Source organism: Pelophylax lessonae, assembly GCF_965119305.1.
Source record: "Pelophylax lessonae genome assembly, chromosome: 1".
In the NCBI taxonomy this organism is placed as follows: domain Eukaryota; kingdom Metazoa; phylum Chordata; class Amphibia; order Anura; family Ranidae; genus Pelophylax; species Pelophylax lessonae.
This window is the reverse complement of record NC_138768.1, coordinates 261,080,914-261,101,541: the sequence shown is the minus strand read 5'-3', so window position 1 is coordinate 261,101,541 and position 20,628 is coordinate 261,080,914. Positions and strand designations below refer to the sequence as shown.

Genomic DNA, 20,628 nt, shown 5'->3' with positions numbered 1-20,628 from the left:
AAATAAAATATTATGCACCTCAGGCCACAAAACTTCAATATTATATTTTTCTTTCTTCACAGTTCACACTGAGGTTGCAGACACAAAGCCAGTAAAAGGAAAAGTGCTCATATTCTTTTATCCAACATTTTGAAACGTTTTGTGGCTTTTTCCGTGTAGCAAGATGTCCAATATAAACATTCCCCTTCTTCAACTTCCTAGTCCTATATTCTGCACCAGCTCTGCTCCCCATGAATAAGACAATTTTCTTCAAATGGTGCAGGATGCTTGAAAGGGAATGTTGCTTTATGAATATATACTATACATATATGTTCTAAAAAAGTGTCAATTCTTCAGTAAAATTAAGCAACAGCGATTTTTGGCGATGATCAAAAAGTTTAGTTTTCAGATACAGCAGATGGCAGTTTTCATCCAGTCTTATTTTACCAAAATGGTCCTCCTGTGAAAACATGGCAGTGGTGGGCAATGATATCTCCTACATGTATTCAAATTTGTGATTCTTCGTTTAAAAATAAAAATCATAACATAAAAAAATGTCTTCCCGAAGAGAATCACTGCACGTTTATCCCTGCATAAACATAAAAAACAACAGTAAGAAGAAAATAGAGATAAGCAAGTTAATGGTCAAAACAGAAGTCTAGAGACAAGCTATGCAACTGCTTATAATTCATGCTAAATATCCATTAGAAAAGGTAAATTATGAGTAGAAGGATTCATGTTTTTCTATGTTTAGGAGGAAAGATTATGCAAACCATAGCATCACAACTCAACTATACATTTAAAAGCTAATTGTTGAAACTGCATTATTGGGGTGCAAAGTGTATTAAATTTAGTGTAGCTTAGAAATTGGATGCTTTATATAGGTGTTTGCCCTAAGCTTAGCTATCCCATATAAAAGCAGCTGATGCAGTTAAAACTCAGTTGATGACCAAGTTAGGATAAGGGCCCGGTCACATGTAAAATGGCCTGCAACACATTATTGGTGTGTTACTACAACACAACTACTCTAAGCAGATCATTCTTGTCAGCCTTTTGCAGACACTGTTTAGCTGGTAATGCTGGTAGGAAAGGTTAAATTAACTGAATAGTGTGGCTCAAATGCTGCATGCAACATTTATTTGGCACAGCATGACTTGGTGCCCCACAAATGCAAAATTGCTTAATAAGTTGTACGACCCAGTAACAAAGCCAGTGGCTCGGAGCCCATAACAGGTGCTAACACAAGCCCCTTTTTGGCATGCAAGTGAACTCAGCCCTAAATTACTAAAAAGATTTATAATCTCATCAACAACTCGTTGGAGGCTCAGCATGGACCGTTTAATAAATACCAGTCCTCCTAAATTTCACAGGTTCATAGAAACTGACCTTTCAATTTCCCAAATAAGTACAAAGATATTTATAACCTGAATAGGCGCAAACATCTGAAATCTATAAGTATGGCCCAAACTTTGGTTTAATATGTAGCACAATAACACCCTTTATTCGCCATTAATCCTGGTGTTCACAATATAAACAAGGGCTTATCTGGATAAGAAGCTCCACTCCTCTTCAGTTTTGCAGCTATAGGATTTCAGCTGCAACAGTTGCAGCAAATTCCTATTCTTTGCTGGGGCTGTTGAACATCTAGGCCAGATCACTATACATGAAATGAGATTAACAACATCATGGAGGCTGGATTTCTAAATAGGACATTTTTTTGGAACCAAGGAGATTTGCGAGCCGTCTCCCCCCTTTGAAATTGGATCGCTAATTCTGGGCCTGGCGGCTTTTATGTAGTCCCCAAAGGACTGGGTGTGCTTTAGGCCTTTGTTGCTCCTCCTTGCCCCTTTTGGAAATTATGATTTACATTAATCACACCATAGCAGAGCCACACATCTTTTGTCTTTAAAAGACCTGAGTTCAATCGCATGGATCTCGTTTACATGTGCTCCTGAAGGTGTAGGACTATTTGAAACACATTGGGCTGACGATGTGGAAAGTTGTCCTTAATCATGTAGTCTTGTGAACTCTGTGTGAAAGTATTAAATGTGATGTTAAATGTGGTTTTTAATATTTGTATAATAAAAATAATGTTTTTATAGAAATATTGATGCAGTGCCAATATCTATATGCCCTTTAAAGTCCTTCGCTACAAAGAATTGGTGTTTCATGAATGAACTACAAGTACTGTTTTCCACAGGGGCAGACACACTTCGTTCATGATGAAATATACCTGCAGTAAATACCACATTTGACGTACATTGACACTTCCTCAGCTCTATAACTGAAAGCCTGTACCTCTGACACTGCACCTACTTGCCACTGATCACAGTTACAATATTTTGTAGGCTCATTTGAATAAAGATAAATGCACATTTGTTTTCGGCAAAAAAGTTTTTCTCATTTTTTTTTTAAAGGTGGACTTGGAGGACAAGATACAGGAGACATTTACACCCCCCCCCCCCCCAAGTTATCCCAGTTTTAATTTGTATAACAAACAACTGTTGGTTTTATGGGGGTGGGTTAGCTTAAAGCCCAACTCCAGGATGGAGATAAACTGCAATTGTAAAATGCTCATTAGAGCTAGGGGGAGCTGACGAGATTCTTCATGCTCTAGTTGGCTCTGGCAGTCTCCCTTGCTGCTGACAGGCCTCTGTGTCATTACATACAATGCAGGGCTTTTACCACTGCTGTCTACATTGGGTAGGCAGGTTTATGACCACAGTGGAGACTTTGAGGGTTGGGTTGGATGGATGGGAAGAGCCTACAAGGAGGAGTAAAGTAAGTATTACCCTGTAACTCTAGAATTAATGAGAAGTTAACCCTTGCAGTTCGGGGGGGTAATTTTTATTGTGCACGGAGTTGGGCTATAACTGAACTGAATAGATCTGATAGCTGAAAAACCAGTGCTATGTTGCCTAAAGGGTATTTACATTGTGAGACAATGAGTCAATAAGTATAAGTATCTCCGCCCAACACTACACTCTTCACCTTTAGGCCTCATGCACACTGGACATTTTTACAGATGCTGTTTTTGGCATCAGACTTTTTTTTTTCTACAGGCAGTAAACTCCCCAGCACGTTATCCTATGTGTCCATGCACACATAGGCTGTTAGTTTTTGTCAGGAGGGTTTTCAGGCTGGAAAAAACCCACAACTAGTGGGTCTTCAGCTGTAAAAACGCTCCAACTCTGATAAAAGCCTAAACACTCTGAAAAACACCAAGAAACACTGAAAAACTGGTCTATTCAGCGTTTATCTACGTTTTTGTGTCACATGCTTTGTGGGAGTATAGTTTTGCTAAAAAAAAAAAAAAAAAAAAAAAGCTAAAAATGTTACAGCTGAAAAAAGCTAAAAAACACACTGAAAAATGCTACTGAAAAAAAAGCTGAAAAACTCTTTCAACAGCTACAGCTTTCTACTGGCATTTTCATAATGTCCAGTGTACATGAGGCCTCATAATTATGCCCTGGAGAAAGAAAAAGATCTTGCAGAGGGCACTTTGTACTTGAGGTTGCGAACACATCCATGTTACTTTCTGAGAGAGAGAGAGAAAAAAAAAAAAGCTGTGGCAGATGTATAGCTTTTTCTATTTGAATATGGAAAACTGTATTTGATGAAAAGGTTTTAGCTGAACAAAGCACTGTAATCTAACACAAATGTGCTAAAAGAAGGAGTTAACAATAGTTGTGGTTCACGGTTTTCCCCAGACATCACTGAATAGGCACAGCTATACTGGCCTTTACCAAGCCAGAATTTCAGCATCGGCAGTGCAGGTAAACAAACATCTGAACAAGTTAAATGAAGGAGGTGTAGGCGGCAGAGCAGAAATATGTGCATTTGGGAATTTTCATAAGAGTAGCAGGAATTTTAATCATGCCATACGAGAAATTATCTTCAAAGATTATTGTTGGTGGGTTAAATTGATAACTCCAGTGCAACAAGTTAAATAAGCAAGGTCCCACAAACACAAGAGACAGACCTACCATGCATGCAAATCTAGACCCAGGAGTCAACAGGCTGCGGTTTAGTGTCGCGTGCATCCACCAGATTGACAGTAGGCCTGTTACTCCGGGTAATGTGTTTCTTATTTGAGTCATTCTGCAGCAGCAGAAAAGGAGAAGAGAGAGTAAAACAGATATTAATGCCAGGAGAGGAGCAACACCAGACAAGGCTTGTAAGAAAAGGAATTAGTTTATACAGTAAAGGGTTATAGGAGTGGCAAAACAAGCAAAAAGAGAAACAAAACAGCACGCTAGTGCAACATTTCATATTACACACCCAGACCATAATTTTTAACGAAGAATCTGTTACCCAAGTGATAATAAAAACACTACAAAAATGAACACTTTTCAAAATTAAAAATCAATTGATGTCAGTGCTCAACATGTTAGCCAGGATATTAGAGGTCTGTCTTTGAATAAAGCACTAACGTGTTCCATGGTGGCACCTCTTTATCAGAGCCAACACAGAGTTGGTTCTGATGAAAAGGTGCAGCCTCGAAATGAGTTAGCTAGGATATTAGAGGTCAGCCTTTGAGAAGTGTGCCTTTATACCACTTTTGTGGGTATTTGTGAGTACAATATGTTTAATTCAAAGATTTTTTTCAGGATCTTACGCTATGCCAGTTTGCTCTCGGATTAATTTATAACCTTTCAAATTAGGTCTGGTTTAAAGAGTAAATTAGAGGTGTTATGACTTAAAAAGATAAAACATAAAAGACCATTAAAGAGTAGGTCAGAGATGTAAGAAACTGTGTGGTAGGAGGCACGGCTGTGACCAGAATTGCAAGAGAGTTTTGCAGACTGCTCTTAACTAAAATCAATGCAACTCCAAATTCACCACACACCCTTTTACATATTTAAGGGTACCTGTGAGAACAGAGATCAGGAACTTTCACAGCTGGATGTACAAGCTCAGCATAATCCTAAATTTTACTGTCCAGCAAGTTAATGGACTGGAATAGGCAGAGAAGAATATTTTTCAGACTTATGACCTAGAATAAGTACCCCAGACAGTTAAGTCTGAAAAAAATCTTATTTTTATTGCTTGTTTTAAGTTAGTGATTTGCTGGTAGCTAAATGAGGAATGGGGTGACATCCCTGTAGCCTTCTTCTTTAAAACATTTCAGCATTAGTATCAAGATTATTTTTCTTTCCTCACTGGCTCACTTTAAATTTAGCACTGAGAACAGAGGCTCTTCAATGTTGGTCACAAACCATACACATACTAACTAAACCAGTATGTATGTATGTATGTATGTATGTATGTATGTATGTATGTATGTATGTATGGATGGATGTATGGATGGATGGATGGATACACACACACATACACACACACACACGCACGCACGCACATATATATTTCACAGTATCTCACAAAAGTGAGTACACCCCTAACATTTTTGTAAATATTTTATTATACCTTTTTCATGTGACAACACTTTGCTACAATGTAAAGTAGTGAGTGTACAGATTGTATAACAGTGTAAATTTGCTGTCGACTCAAAATAACTCAACACACAGCCATTAATGTCTAAACCACTGGCAACAAAAGTGAGTACACCCCTAAGTGAAAATGTCCAAATTGGGACCAGTTAGCAGTTTTCCCTCTCCTGTGTCATGTGGCTTGTTAGTGTTACAAGGTCTCAGGTGTGAATGTGGAGCAGGTGTGTTAAATTTGGTGTTACAGCTCTCACGCTGGTCACTGGAAGTTCAACATGGCACCTCATGGCAAAGAACTCTCTAAAGGATCTGAAAAAAATAATTGTTGCTCTACATAAAGATGGCCTAAGCTATAAGACGATAGCCAAGACCCTGAAACTGAGCCGCAGCATGGTGGCCAAGACCATACAGCGGTTTAACAAGACAGGTTCCACTCAGAACAGGCCTTGCCATAGTCGACCAAAGGAGTTGAGTGCACAAGCTCAGCATCATATCCAGAGGTTGTCTTTGGAAAATAGACATATGGGTGCTGCCAGCATTGCTTCAGAGGTTGAAGGGGGGGGGTCAGCCTGTCAGTGCTCAGACCATACGCCGCACACTGCATCAAATTGGTCTGCATGGCTGTCATCCCAGAAGGAAGCCTCTTCTAAAGATGATGCACAATTAAGCCTGCAGTTTGTTGAAGACAAGCAGACTAAGGACATTGATTACTGGAACCATGTTCTGAGGTCTGATGAGACCAAGATAAACTTATTTGGTTCAGATGGTGTCAAGCGTGTGGTGGCAACCAGGTGAGGAGTACAAAGACAAGTGTGTCTTGCCTACACTGAAGCATGGTGGTGGGAGTGTCATGGTCTGGGGCTGCATGAGTGCTGCTGGCACTGGGGAGCTACAGTTCATTGAGAGAACCCTAAATGCCAACATGTACTGTGACATACTGAAGCAGAGCATGATCCCTTTCCTTATGAGACTGGGCCACAGGGCAGTATTCCAACATGATAACAAACCCAAACACACCTCTAAGATGACCATTGCCTTGCTAAAGAAGCTGAGGGTAAAGGTGATGGACTGGCCAAGCATGTCTCCAGACTTAAACCCATTGAGCAATCTGTGGGGCATACTCAAACAGAAGGTGGAGAAGCGCAAGGTCACTAGCATCCACCATCTCAGTGATGTCGTCATGAAGGAGTGGTGGAAGAGGAGTGGCAACCTGTGAAGCTCTGGTGAACTCCATGCCCAGGAGGGTTAAGGCAGTGCTGGAAAATATTGGTGGCCACACAAACTAATGACACTTTGGGCCCAATTTGGACATTTTAACTTAAGGGTGTACTCACACTTGTTGCCGGCGATTTAGACATGAATGGCTGTGTTGAGTTTTTTTGAAGGGACAGCAAATTTACACTGTTATATAAGCTGTACACTTACTACTTTACATTGTAACAGTGTCATTTCTACAGTGTTGGATATAATGAAATATTTTAAAAAAATGTGAGGGGTGTACTCACTTTCGTGAGATACTATATATATATATATATATATATATATATATATATATATATATATATATATATATATATATATATATATATATATATATATATATATATATATATATATATATATATATACACACACACACACACACACACACATATATACACATACATATATACACACATACACAGTACAGACCAAAAGTTTGGACACCTTCTCAAAGAGTTTTCTTTATTTTCATGACTATGAAAATTGTAGAGTCACACTTCAAGAGGTAGTCACCTGAAGTGGTCTTCCAACAGTCTTGAAGGAGTTCCCAGAGATGCTTAGCACTTGTTGGCCCTTTTGCCTTCACTCCGGTGACTGTGGAGGTCAGGTCATCTGGCGCAGCACCCCATCACTCTCCTTGGTCAAATAGCACTTACACAGCCTGGAGGTGTGTTTGGGGTCACTGTCCTGTTGAAAAATAAATGATGGTCCAACTAAACGCAAACCGGATGCAATAGCATGCCGCTGCAAGATGCTGTGGTAGCCATGCTGGTTCAGCATGCCTTCAATTTTGAATAAATCCCCAACAGTGTCACCAGCAATGCACCACCACACCATCACACCTCCTTCATGCTTCACGGTGGGAACCAGGCATGTAGAGTCCATCCGTTCACCTTTTCTGCGTCGCACAAAGACACGGTGGTTGGAACCAAAGATCTCAAATTTGGACTCCTCAGACCAAAGCACAGATTTCCACTGGTCTAATGTCCATTCCTTGTGTTCTTTAGCCCAAACAAGTCTCTTCTGCTTGTTACCTTTCTTTAGCAGTGGTTTCCTAGCAGATATTCTACCATGAAGGCCTGATTCACACAGTCTCCTCTTAACAGTTGTTCTAGAGATGTGTCTGCTGCTAGAACTCCGTGTGTGCCATTGACCTGGTCTCTAATCTGAGCTGCTGTTAACCTGCGATTTCTGAGGCTGGTGACTCGGATGAACTTATCCTCCGCAGCAGAGGTGACTCTTGAGTCTTCCTTTCCTGGGGCGGTCCGCATGTGAGCCAGTTTCTTTGTAGCGCTTGATGGTTTTTGTGACTGTACTTGGGGACACTTTCAAAGTTTTCACAATTTTTCGGACTGACTGACCTTCATTTCTTAAAGTAATGATTGCCACTCGTTTTCCTGTACTTAGAATTTGTATTATGGCAAGAAAAAAAGCAGCCAACAGTCTATTCAGTAGGACTATCAGCTGTGTATCCACCTGACTTCTGCACAACACAACTGATGGTCCCAACCCATTTATAAGGCAAGAAATCACACTTATTAAACCTGACAGGGCACACCTGTGAAGTGAAAACCATTTCAGGTGACTACCTCTTGAAGTGTGACTACAATTTTCATAGTCATGAAAATAAAGAAAACTCTTTGAATGAGAAGGTGTGTCCAAACTTTTGGTCTGTACTGTATATATACACATACACACACATATATGCATACATATATACATATGCGCGCGCACACACACCATAAAATGTGATCTGATCCTCAAAGTCACAATAGACAAACCCAAGGAGCTTAAAACGAAACTTCACCCAAAATGGAGTTTTGCATTTCTGCCTGTCCCCCTCCTCTACCACTTTTGGACTGTTTTTTTTTTTTTTTTTTGGGGGGGGGGGGGGCTTTTATAGGTACCGGTGCCCTCTTCCGCTTGGATCACCTAGGCAAACCAAGTGGAGTCCAGCCCTTCTTTGTCCGCAGCCTTCTGAGACCTGTAACGTGTTGGGATGATTCACAAAGTCCAGTACAGTTCGCATGAGCAGTAGGAAGCCATCTGTGAAGCCGCAAAGCATCTTCCCTTAGTAAACATTCCGACCCCGAAGACCGGCGAAGAACCAGCCTGGTAGAGGACAGAGCTGGAACCCTGGACAGGTAACTACCCTTCTATTAAAAATCAGCAGCTGCAGTATTTGTAGCGGACTTAATTTTTTTTTTTTTTTTGAGGGGGGGACTGAAGATCCTCTTTACGTGGATAACACGCAAACAATTCTAATTTATCTATATTGAACACGCCCATTAAACATTCACAGCAATGGAGGAAAAAGTAAGTGAACCCTCCGCGTTAATCGCTGGTCGAACTTCCTTTTGCAGCAACGACTTCAAGCAAGTGTTTTCTGTAGTTCTGGATCAGACCTGCTCAACATTCAGGAGGAATGTCTGACTATTCATCTTTACAGAACTCATTCAGCTCAGACCCATTTGTAGGATGGCTGGTGTGATCAGCTCTCTTGAGGTCGTTCCACAGCATTCCTATGGGGTTAAGGTTTGGGATATGACTGGGCCACTCCAAAAACTGGATTTTTTACTGTAAAATAATTTTCTCTGAAGTTCATTGACAGACGCAGCTTCATATCTTCTTAAACCATTGGGTTATGCTGCCCCCTACAGGAGCAGGACACTAGGCAGGAAAAAGCTTTACCACGCCTACTATGCGGCTGTCCCTACAGGCATAACTCCACACACTCTGCTACAGCCCTCAGCTTCATTGCAAGCAGTGTTTCTAAGACAACAACCCCATTCCACTCAAAAGGGCGGGTGCTGCATCGGTCAATGAACTTCAGAAAAAAGGATTTTAGGGTAAGTCAAAAACCCAGTTTTCACTATCATTCATTGACAGACGCAGCTTCATATCTTCTTGACCATTGGGACATCCCAAAGCAGTATTAGCATGAGGGGTGGGAAAAAAACCATGCAAAGAAAAACGCAATTTCCCAAGGCTAAACCTAGCCAACCAGGTAACAAGGAGCTCAACCAGGAACAACTGGAGCTCACCCAGAGACAGAAGCCTGCAAAACCTTGAGGCCAAAAGAAGAATCCGAAGATGCCAACACATCTACCTTGTAGAATTTTGTGAACGTGTGCACTGAAGACCAACTTGCCGCCTTGCAAACTTGCATCACTGACGCCTGGTGGCGAAAAGCCCAAGAGGCACTCAGCGCTCTAGTAGAATGCGCCTTCACCAGGAAAGGAGGAACCTGACCCTTTAGTGAATAAGCATGAACCACCGTCTGCCTGATCCATCTGGATATAGTTGCAGCAGATGCAGCCATTCCTTTACGAGGTCCTTCGGTAAGGACAAAAACAGTCCGACTTCCTGAAAGATTCAGTAGCCGCCAGGTAAACTCTAATTGCCCGAACCACATCCAAAGAATGCAAAGCAATTTCCTTGGGATGCTTAGGCTTAGGACAGATAAGGCAGCACGTCTTTATTCAAATGGAAATCAGAAACCACCTTAGGAAGAAACGACTGATTAGGTCGAAGTACCACTTTATCTCTGTGGACCACCAGATAAGGTGACCGGCAGGACAAAGCCGCCAATTCAGACACCCTGCAGGGAGAAGTGATAGCCACCAAAAAGGCAACCATCTGTGAAAATGTCAGCAAAGGAATCTCCCTAATGTTCTCAAAAGTAGGTTTTTAAAGAACCAGTGGGGATCGCCTTGGAGGCGCCATATGACGCACCCCCTAAATAAAAGTGCGAATCAGGGCATGGGTAGCTAAAAGTCGTTGGGGAAAAAAAAACAGCCAAAGCCGACACTAGGCCTTGGATAGTGCCCAAAGCCAAACACTGTTTAAGCCCTTTTTGAAGAAAGGTCAAAACCCTAGCTACCGAAAACTCGTGAGGGTGCACTTTCAGCGATTCACACCATGAAATGTACGATTTCCACATACGATAGATCTTTCTGGAAGTCAACTTCCTGCCCTTCAATAGTGTAGGAATCACAGAGTCAGAAAGACCTCTATCCTTCAATACCTGGCTTTCAACAACCTCGTCGGTAAAGCCAGCGACTGTAAAGCAGGATGGAAGATCGGCCCTCAAGACAGCGGATCTTCCCTGAGAGGAAATCTCCAAGAAGCATAGGCGACCAACCTTACCAGGTCTACGTACCAAGACGGGCGAGGCCAGTCTGGGGCCACCAGAATCTCTTCCACCTCTATTCTGCACAGAAGCTTTGGTAGGTGTTTCAGCCGATACTGCCCCTAAGGAGCCACCAGTGTGTCTGTGGCGTCGGCCAGAGGATCCCTTGACCTGGCTACAAACCTCTGAACCTTCTTGTTGAGTCGAGAAGCAAACAAGTCTCCATCAGGTGTCCCCCCACTGGACACACAGGAGATGAAACACACCTCCGGGTGCAGTGACCACTCCCCCTGATCCAACATCTGACGACTCAGGTAATCCACCTTCCAGTTCTCCACACCTGGGATGTGCACAGCAGAGAGAGCTGGAACAAACTTCTCCACCAAATCCAGGATCTTGGCCAACTCCTGGGCCGCCAAGACACTCTTGGTGCTCCCTTGATGATTGATGTACGCCACAGCCATGGCATTGTCCGACTGAATCCAGACCGGACAATCTTGCAAACGAGTTGTGCAACGATTCAGGCAAAGCTTTATCGCTCTGAGCTCCAAGATATTTATCGGCAGCTTGGACTCTTCCACTGTCCAGGATCCCTGGGTGCAGAGCCTCCCCAGCACTCTTTCCCAGCATGACAGGATGGCGTCCGTGATTACCACCGTCCAATACAACGGAAGGAAGGACTTGCCTTGGCGTAGTGCTGGCGAGTGAAGCCACCACAGAAGAGCAGACTTTGTGTTGAGACTCAACCAAATCAAAGTGTCCAAGGATTTTGGATCCTTGTTACACTTTACGAGAATCTCCCTTTGTAAGGGTCTCGTGTGGAACTGAGCAAACGGAACCGCCTCAAAGGTTGATACCATCAGACCCAAGGCCCACATGTAAGTCTGCAGAGAGGACAGATTGTCAACAGCAACCGGATCGCCTTCTGCAGCTTTTCTGGGGGAAGGAAGACCCTCGCCAAAGCAGAGTCTAGAGTAAGGCCCAGATAATCCAGTCTCATTGAAGGTATCAGGGCGGATTTTTTGAAACTGAGGTTCCAACCGAACTCTTGCTGTGTTCGGACAGTAATCGTCAAGTCGCCCAACAGGGCTGAGTGAGAGTCCACCCGCAATAGGAGATTGTCCAGGTACCCCAGCACCGCAATCCCCTGTTGGCGCAGTAATGCCAACACCAGGGCCATCACCTTGGTAAAGACCCTGGGGGCGGAGGCGAGATCAAAGGGCAAAGATCAAAATTGATAATGCTCCTCTCCTCCAGCGTAGATAGGGATGTGTAGATATGCATCCTTGATATCTATGGAGGCCAAAAAGTCTCCCTGGTGTAGGGACGCCACTACCGTGCGAATGGACTCCATTTGAAACTTCCGTACCCGCACAAAGCAGTTCAGGGCCTTGAGGTTCAGGATTGGAAGCACTTTACCTTCCTTGGCACAGTAAATAGGTTTGAATAAAACCCCTAAAAGCGTTCCTGAGAGGGAACCGGCACAATCACCCCTTGCGACAGAAGATCTTGTACCTCCTCTTGTAGATCCCTTAAGCGGTCTGGAGATAGGCGCAGATTGGACAGAAAGAACCTGTCCGATGGCTGAGACCAGAATTCGAACTTGTACCCTGATCGGATCAGTTTGTGAACCAATTGTCCTGAAACAAAGAAGTCCATGGTTCCGGAAAAAAAGCAGACATCCCCCCACCACAGAATCGGATGGGGCGTCCCGTCATGCAGATGAGGATTTGTATGCAGATCCTGATTGGCCTGTCTGCGGTTTACCTGAACATGTCTTCTTGGAACCTCCAGAAGACCTGAAAGGCTTTCCTTTTTCCTGTGACCCAGAGGCACGAAAAAGTCCCCTATGAGCAATAAAAGAAGGCCCCCCGTCTAGCATGTGATGCCTTGCCCTTAGAAGATTGAGGGAGAAGAGTACTCTTCCCACCCATAAGGCCTTTGATCAACTCATCCAAGGAGGACCCAAACAGCAGCTCCTCCGTAAGGGGAAGGTCAAAAAGAGACTTTTTGGAAGCCTGGTCTATAGACTAGCCCTTTAACCACGCCATGCGTCTAATAGCAATCCCCACAGCAGACACTGTGGCCATCAGGGGAGCCGCATACAGCGACGCATCACATATATACAGCAGGGCTTGAGCCATTTGATCCATGAGCTCAATCAGCCCCGGGGAGAGCGGTTCCATTTCCAAGACCCCTTTAACCACTTGCCGACCGCCACAAGTACATATAGTGCGGCGGTCAGCCCCTCACAGGCAAAGTGACGTATGGGTACGTCACTAGCCGTGAGGCTCTGGGGAGCGAGCGCGCCGCCGGAGGCGTGCTCCCGCTCGTTCACGGACCCCCCGCGCGTGTGCCCGGCGGACCCGATGTCCGCTGGGCACTCACGATCGTCCGTTAGAGCGGGAGAAAGGCAGGCGGCTGATGTAAACAAGCCGCCTGTCATTCTCCCCTGTGTAAGAACAGTGATCATAACGGTTCTTCTATGTAGGACCGTTGATCACTGTTCCTACACCTCAAGCCACAGCCAATCACAGTTAGAATCAAGCCCCTAGGGACACACACAACCCCTCCCTCTCAAATAAAGTTAACCCCTTCACTGCCAGTGTCATTTTACAGTAACAGTGCATATGTATAGCACTGATTACTGTAGTAATGTCACTGGTAACCCCAAAAGTGTCAAAAATGTCAGTCAAGGGTCCGATCTGTCTGCCACAATGTCGCAGTCCCGCAAAAAAAAAAAAAAAAAAAAAAAAAAAGCGCACAGGTGATCAAATACTACCAAAAGAAAGCTCTTTTTGTGGGAAAAAAAGGACGTCAAATTAGTTTAGGTACAGCGTCGCACGACCGCGCAATTGTCCGTTAAAGTCACGTAGTGCCGAACCGCAAAATACCCCCGGTCAGGAAGGAAGTAAAATCTTCCAGGGCTTAAGTGGTTAAGTAACTTCACCCATTCAGTGATGGTCTGTGACACCAGGGTGGTCACAAATATTGGTTTTATTATTGAGCTCGCTAACGCATGTAAATGTCGGGACAGTGACTCAATCCGTTTATCAACGGGGTCCGTAAAGGCCGGGGATTCTTCCACTGGGACCACAGTAGACTTATGCAGTCTGGAAACCAGATGATCCACCTTTGGTGGCACGATCCACTGAGTGGAAACCTTATCCGCGAAGGGATAACGGCGTTTAAAACGCTTGGGCACCACTAGAATGTGCTTGATGTGCCCCCACTGTTCATCGACAATATTGTCGAAAAGTTCCGGCCAGGGAAACACTTTGCCCGATTTCTGGGATTTGCGGGTGCCAAAAGACACCTGCGTTCCTGACGCTGTAGACTCCTCTGCCATTTTTAAAGTTTCTCTCACTGAAACTATAAGTGCTTCCACCAATGCACTTTCCCGTGCAGCGGCTGACGAGGACATGTCCTCTTCGCTATCAGAATGCGATGACACAGACCCACAGGGGTGGGGAGCGTCTGTGGCGGCCATATCTGCCTCAGAATCTGAAGATACTACAGAAAGAGGCGAAGGCAAAGGGAGCTTAAGGCTAGTGTTAATTTTTAACACTAAATCCACTTTTGACATCAGGCTTTCCAAAACTGCTGTAAAAGTAGACAGGGGCTGCGACCCAGAGGGTTCCGCAACTGCACTGAGGGTGTCTGTAGGTGACATTTTGTCCTTGGGACTCCATTTACACTGAAATTAAAAAGATGCAGTGTCACTTTAAAAAAGTCACAAAAACGCGATCACACCGAAGCACTAACGGTATAGCAAGTCCCAGCCTAACACAGTCTGTCAGCAGTGTAAATGAGGAATACCTACAAGGGACCCCAAAAATATTACCAAACTGATCAGGAGGCTTTCAGGAACATTCTGTCCAGCAGAAGGAACAATCCGACACAGGAAATAGAAAAGCACCTGGGTCATGCCTAAAGTCTCTAGTGTCTCCCTTTGCTGTCCAGCGATCGTGGACTACAAGAAAATGGCCGCCCCATGCATTCCTATGGGGAACTATCAAAAAATGGCTGCCCATGCACTGCAATGAAGAAAAATTTAATATTAATGCAAAGCAAATTCTACAGCCAAATGGCGGCCCCCACGGCATGCCATGCGGTTTTCAGGACTCCCGGGGGAGAAAAACACGCCCCCAACCCCCCTGCAGAAACGCTGCAGGGACCGCAATATATCTGCCCCACAGAGGTAGGAACCTGCTATGGGGGGAGGAGGGGGACAGCTGAGGGGGGGGGGGGTCTGGTATACCTGAGGGTCAGACTATTCCATGGAAGGGGCCCACGTCCACCCTGAGACCGCCAGAGAATTGGGGGGCACACTTATTCACCATACCAGGATATCAGATGGGCTCCGCTCCGAACAGTCTACCTCCTACCCGGGGTGGGGGTGCTGCCAGCCAGGGGGTAATGCTGCGACTCAGGGCGTCCCAGGTCATTTGCATCCCAGCGAGACGGTTCACTTGCGGGCTAGTCCCCGTCCAATGGGGCTCTGTCATGGCGAGACTAGTGCTGGACTAGAACCTGCTCACGCTCGCTGGCCAGGCTGGGAGACCTTAAGGATCTATAATATCCATTCCGAAACCCAGCCAGCTGTTGCTTGTAGTTCACCAGGAACTCTACTAAAATAGATTACAAAAAAGGTTCCCAAAAAATACCAGCTAAGACCCAAGTCCCAGCAGGGAACTAGGTCCTACTCAAACTAGGCAGAAAAACTGAGGGCTGTAGCAGAGTGTGTGGTGTTTTGCCTGCAGGGACAGCCCCATAGGCGTGGTAAAGTCTTTTCCTGCCTAGTGTCCTTCTGCTTGTAGGTGGCAGCATAAACCAATGGTCAAGAAGATATGAAGCTGCGTCTGTCAATGAACAATAGAGAAAGGTGCATTTTCCAATTTCTGAAGCCAGTCTGCGGTAGATTTACTTTGATGCTTAGGGTCATTGTTCTGCTGCATCACCCAACTTCTACTACGCTTCAGTTGGTAGACAGCCATCCTGATATTATCCTGTAGAATGTTTTGGTAAACTTAGAAATTCATTTTACCCTTGATGATGGCAAGTGGTCCAGGCCCTAAGGCAGTGAAGCAAGCCCAAATCATAATGTTCCTGCCACCCTACTTCACCATTGGGATGATGTTGGTAAGCTGTGCCCTTTATGTGCAGAGTATGCTTTCCCAAAAATTCAGCTTTTGTTTAATCAGTCCACAAAACATTTTCCCATCCAGGCCGGGAACCCACAGTCATTATTGCTTGTGGTTCTAGCCACTGGCAATCGCATGAAAAATCTGACAGGCTGGTTGTACCCAAGTTGATCGATCAACTTGGGTGGAGCCAGCCCATACATGGTTTGAATCTTGGCCAGTCCCTGCAGATGGCCAATTTTACTTTTTCCTCCAGCACTGTGAATGTTTAATGGGTGTGATCAATTAAGACACGAGAAATTAGAATTGTGCTTAACTATTGTGACTTAGATGAGGATCAGACCACAGTTAATGGCAAACTACTGCAGAAAATCAGTTAATTTTAAGGGATTCACATTTTTCATGTGTGCATATTATATATATATATATATATATATATATATATATATATATATATATATATATATATATATATATATATATATATACACACATATACATACACATATACATATACATACACACACTGTATACATACACATCATTACATGTGCTAAACACTGGTGTGCCTAGCTTTATATATAAAATGGTATTTTCTCTATGATACATTATTTTTTTCTTCATGCCATGCTTAATTTCAGTTGGTCTACGATTACCAAAAATAGTTTGTACTAGGTTAGAAGGTGGTTTGAAGGCAACAATGTAAATGAGTACTGCAAAAATGCCTAAAAAAGGTATTAATGAATGACAAAATAAAAAAATAAAAAAGTTATTTGTTCTACTTTGTGAGCAATGATTTATGAGAAACTTGCACATGAAAAAAAAAATGGGTAATGCAGTTTAAAAACTAACAGTCACAATTTGATGGCTCATTAAGGCTATTCAATTTTTCCTCTGAAATGTCCGTAGGTATAATTAAGTTACAGGTTAGAAGCAATTTAACATTCATAAGTTTTTTTACATGGCACCACCTTGTGGCCAACATCCAGAATACTTCAGGAAGCTTGTCTTGCTTTATAATGTACAGGGAAATTATCAAAATTGGAGAAGACGAAATCTGGAGCAGCTGTACATAGCAACCAATATTATTATTATACAGGATTTATATAGCGCCAACAGTTTGCGCAGCACTTCACAAAATGAAGGCAGACATTACAGTTACAATACAATTTGGAACAAAAGGAATCAGAGGGCCCTGCTCGTTAGAGCTTACAATCTAAAAGGGAGGGTCAATTGATACAAAAGGCAATAGCTGTGGGGGATGGGCTGATGGAGCAAGTGAAACAGTGTTATTAGTTAGTAGCCGGGTAGGCTTCTTTAAAAAGAAGGGTTTTCAGGGATCGTCTAAACATGGATAGATTAGGGGACAGTCGGACAGATAGGGGTAGAGAGTTCCAAAGAATGGGAGAAGCTCTGGAGAAATCCTGGAGGCGAGCATGGGAAGAGGTGACAAGGGAGCTAGAGAGCAGGAGGTCTTGGGAGGACCAAAGAGAGCGACTTGGTTGATATTTTGAGATCAGGTTAGTGATGTAGCTGGGGGCAGAGTTGTGGATGGCTTTGTAAACTATTGTTAGCACTTTGAATTTTATTCGTTGGGTGAGTGGAAGCCAGTGAAGGGATTGGCAGAGAGGGGTGGAGGACACTGAACGGTTGGTAAGGTGGATAAGTCTTGCAGCAGCATTCATTATGGATTGAAGGGGGGATAATCTATGTAAGGGTAATCCAATGAGGAGGGAGTTGCAATAGTCGAGGCGAGAGATAACCAGGGCGTGAATTAAAAGCTTGGTGGTGTCATTGGTTAAAAAAGGGCCGTATTCTAGCGATGTTGCAGAGGTTAAGGCAGCATGATTTGGACAGGGATTGGATGCAAGCCTGAAAGGACAGTGCAGAGTCCAGGGTTCCCCTAGCACCCTGGCATGTGTGGAAGGACTAATAGTTGTTCCATTGATCTTGACAGAGAATTCCGGGGAAGGGGCACGTGGAGGAGGAAATATTATGAGCTCGGATAGATTCAGTTTGAGGAAGTGGTAAGACATCCAGGCTGATATGTCTGTTAGTAGATCAGTGATGAGGGAGGAGACTGATGGGGTGAGCTGAGGGGTAGAGAGGTAGATTTGGGTGTCATCAGCATAGAAATGGTAGTGGAAACCATGGGAGGCCATTAGCTGACCCAGGGAGGAGGTATAGATTGAGAATAGTAGCGGTCCAAGGACAGAAGCTTGGGGGACCCCAACAGTAAGAGGAGTTGCAGGGGAGTAAGTGGAATTGTAAGTGACACTGAAGGTGCGGTGAGACAGGGAAGATTCGAACCAATGGAGAGCACAGCCACGGAGACCGAGCAAACTGAGTTTTTTGAGAAGGAGGGGGTGGTCAACAGTATCAAAGGCAGCAGAGAGGTCCAAGAGTAAGGCTGGTCATACACTATACAATTTTCTTGTTCAACTTTCCTTTAGATTTACCAAAACCATGTAATATAGGGTCAAACCTAAACACTTTCAATTTGTATGCAATCAGGCAGGCCCTTGCACTACACAGTTTAAGGTAAATCTAAAGGAAATTGAATAAGAAAATAGTGTATGGCCAGCCTAAGAGTATTAAGTAGTGACCATTGGTTTTAGCTGTTAGTAAGTCATTTGTAAGTTTTAGGAGAGACGTTTCTGTGGAGTGCTGCCGGCGAAATCCAGACTGAAGGGGATCAAGGAGGTTATTCTCAATGAGGTGCTTGCTCAGGCGGTTGTAGACTAAACGTTCAAGGAGTTTGGAAGCAAAAGGGAGTAAGGAGATGGGTCATAAGTTATTAAGATTGGTGGGGTATAGTGAGGCTTTCTTTGGTATGGGAGTTACTAGTGCATGTTTTTATCTACAGCTTGTTCTCTTCAGTTTAAAAAGGAAAAATAGGAGCGGATTGGTTGCCATGCACAGCTGCTCCAGTTTTGATAAATATATCTCAATGAGAGTTAAATAAAGAGATAGACCTGTATTTAAATGAAATATCATATGGACCTTGATGAATGTTAGATGATGACATTTTGCACAATTTCCACTGCCTTAGTCTGGTGGTGTTTGCATTAGGTAAAACAAGACGACCCTATTGCAAGACGCAAGCTATCTGCTGAATTTGCAGCGCTACAATTTGAATGTATTTCACAGACAAAGAGGAGCTGGAATCATGATTCATCACCTACAAAGTAATGCAAGGCCTAACCTAGTGTTTCTTTTTGTTGAATTTATCCAGAAACTTCCAGGAAAGGCCAGAGGAGGAAACGTTTGTATATTTTGTAGCTTGGTGCTGCCCTTACGAGCTATACAACCAATGCTCCTTAAGTGCCTTGTGGTTAAAAACCCTGTCAATGGATGTACCAAGTTGGTGAGTTATGGAAATGTCTGATTGGTTATCATAAGTAATCACAGAATCATGTATATTTAGACATTAGGAACCATCATTTTCCAAGATAGATCATCTGAGAAGCATACATCAATAAAAGGGAATGACTAATGCACATCATTTCAATCATGAATAAAAAAACAAAATTGGGAACATGTGTTTTTGATTCATGCTTATGATTTAAAATGTGTTTGCAATAACAAGACAATACTCCTTCAACAATACAGACTGCTACACACAGCCACTCTCATTCTGTTCTCATTGTCAAAATACCTTCAGGGGCTCCTTTTCTGATAGCTCTCCCATGTTTTCATTTGACCTGTACTTGCGTTCCTTGTCCCTGTGGTCAATAGTGGAATAGCCATCTAATAGAAGAAGGAAATCAAGTTCAAGTTTTATCTAAGGGAAAATGAATTGCATTCACAAATGACTTTATGCTGTCTTATGGACCTGGCCCAACCCTTAAAAGCTAGAAAAGGCTTCAGTACAGTTTCAGGTGCACACCACGCACTAGCGTGCATTAAAGGAGAAGTTTTAGTGCACTGTCCTTAGCTGCCCTCCACCAAACTGAGCAGACCTTTAATAGGTTAAAGAAAAACTGAAGGCAAAATGGTGTTGCCTTTGATTATACTTTGAGCCAGGAGTGCTCAAACTCTAGCCCACTGGGCCCTCTGATGTGCCCCATGACCTCAAACCAGGGAAGCGCATGCCTGGGGTCGGAATCCCATTGATCATGGTCTGGGCTTGCAGACCCACCATACCAGAGCATCAGAGTGCGATAAGCCAGCATCAGCAATGGAGGGACCAGCAGCTGCATAAGTGGATGCTTCCTCTGTAGCACCAACTCCTGTCCCTGGCAAAGTGATATCAAGTGCAATTCACCTCTAATCCATTATAGCAGCCAGGAGAGCAATGCCAGCAGCAGTTGCATGAGGAAAAGAAGGTCAGTGTATTTACCAATGCAAATAGGGGGTTTAATCGTGACATAGTTGAAAACAAAGACAGTCCATCCATTTCAACCTGTGTGGATGCTGGTGTTCATGTCAAAAACCATTTCCCACATCCCTATATGCTGTGTTCGACAAGATGGCAAATCTAAGTTTTTGGAAACTATAAATACTTCCCACTGACACCACCGGTTGTAGAAGACTGTTTTACATCCTTACCACTGCCAGTGAAAAACCCCCTACATAGTTTATGGTTAAATCTTTTCTTCTCCAATTTTTTTTTTTTAGAGGCTTCTCACACTCCCTGAGACTGAATAGTTAATTCCCTATG

General features: G+C 43.6%; 1 protein-coding gene across 4 annotated transcripts in view; it reads right to left on the bottom strand.

Annotated features, from left to right (window-relative positions):
- Positions 1 to 504: 504 nt before the first annotated feature.
- Positions 505 to 20,628, bottom strand: part of ARVCF (ARVCF delta catenin family member) — a 380,287-nt gene continuing 360,163 nt past the window's right edge. For 3 of the 4 annotated variants that reach the window (XM_082268310.1, XM_082268311.1, XM_082268313.1), the window contains 3 exons: positions 19,624 to 19,715; positions 3,966 to 4,080; positions 505 to 568 (listed from right to left, as the gene is read on the bottom strand). In XM_082268310.1, coding sequence (XP_082124436.1) covers positions 3,979 to 4,080; positions 19,624 to 19,715 — 194 coding nt within the window. In that variant the 3' untranslated portion in view covers positions 505 to 568; positions 3,966 to 3,978. The remainder of the gene's footprint in view (positions 569 to 3,965; positions 4,081 to 19,623; positions 19,716 to 20,628) is intronic. The other variant, XM_082268312.1, reaches the window with a different exon arrangement.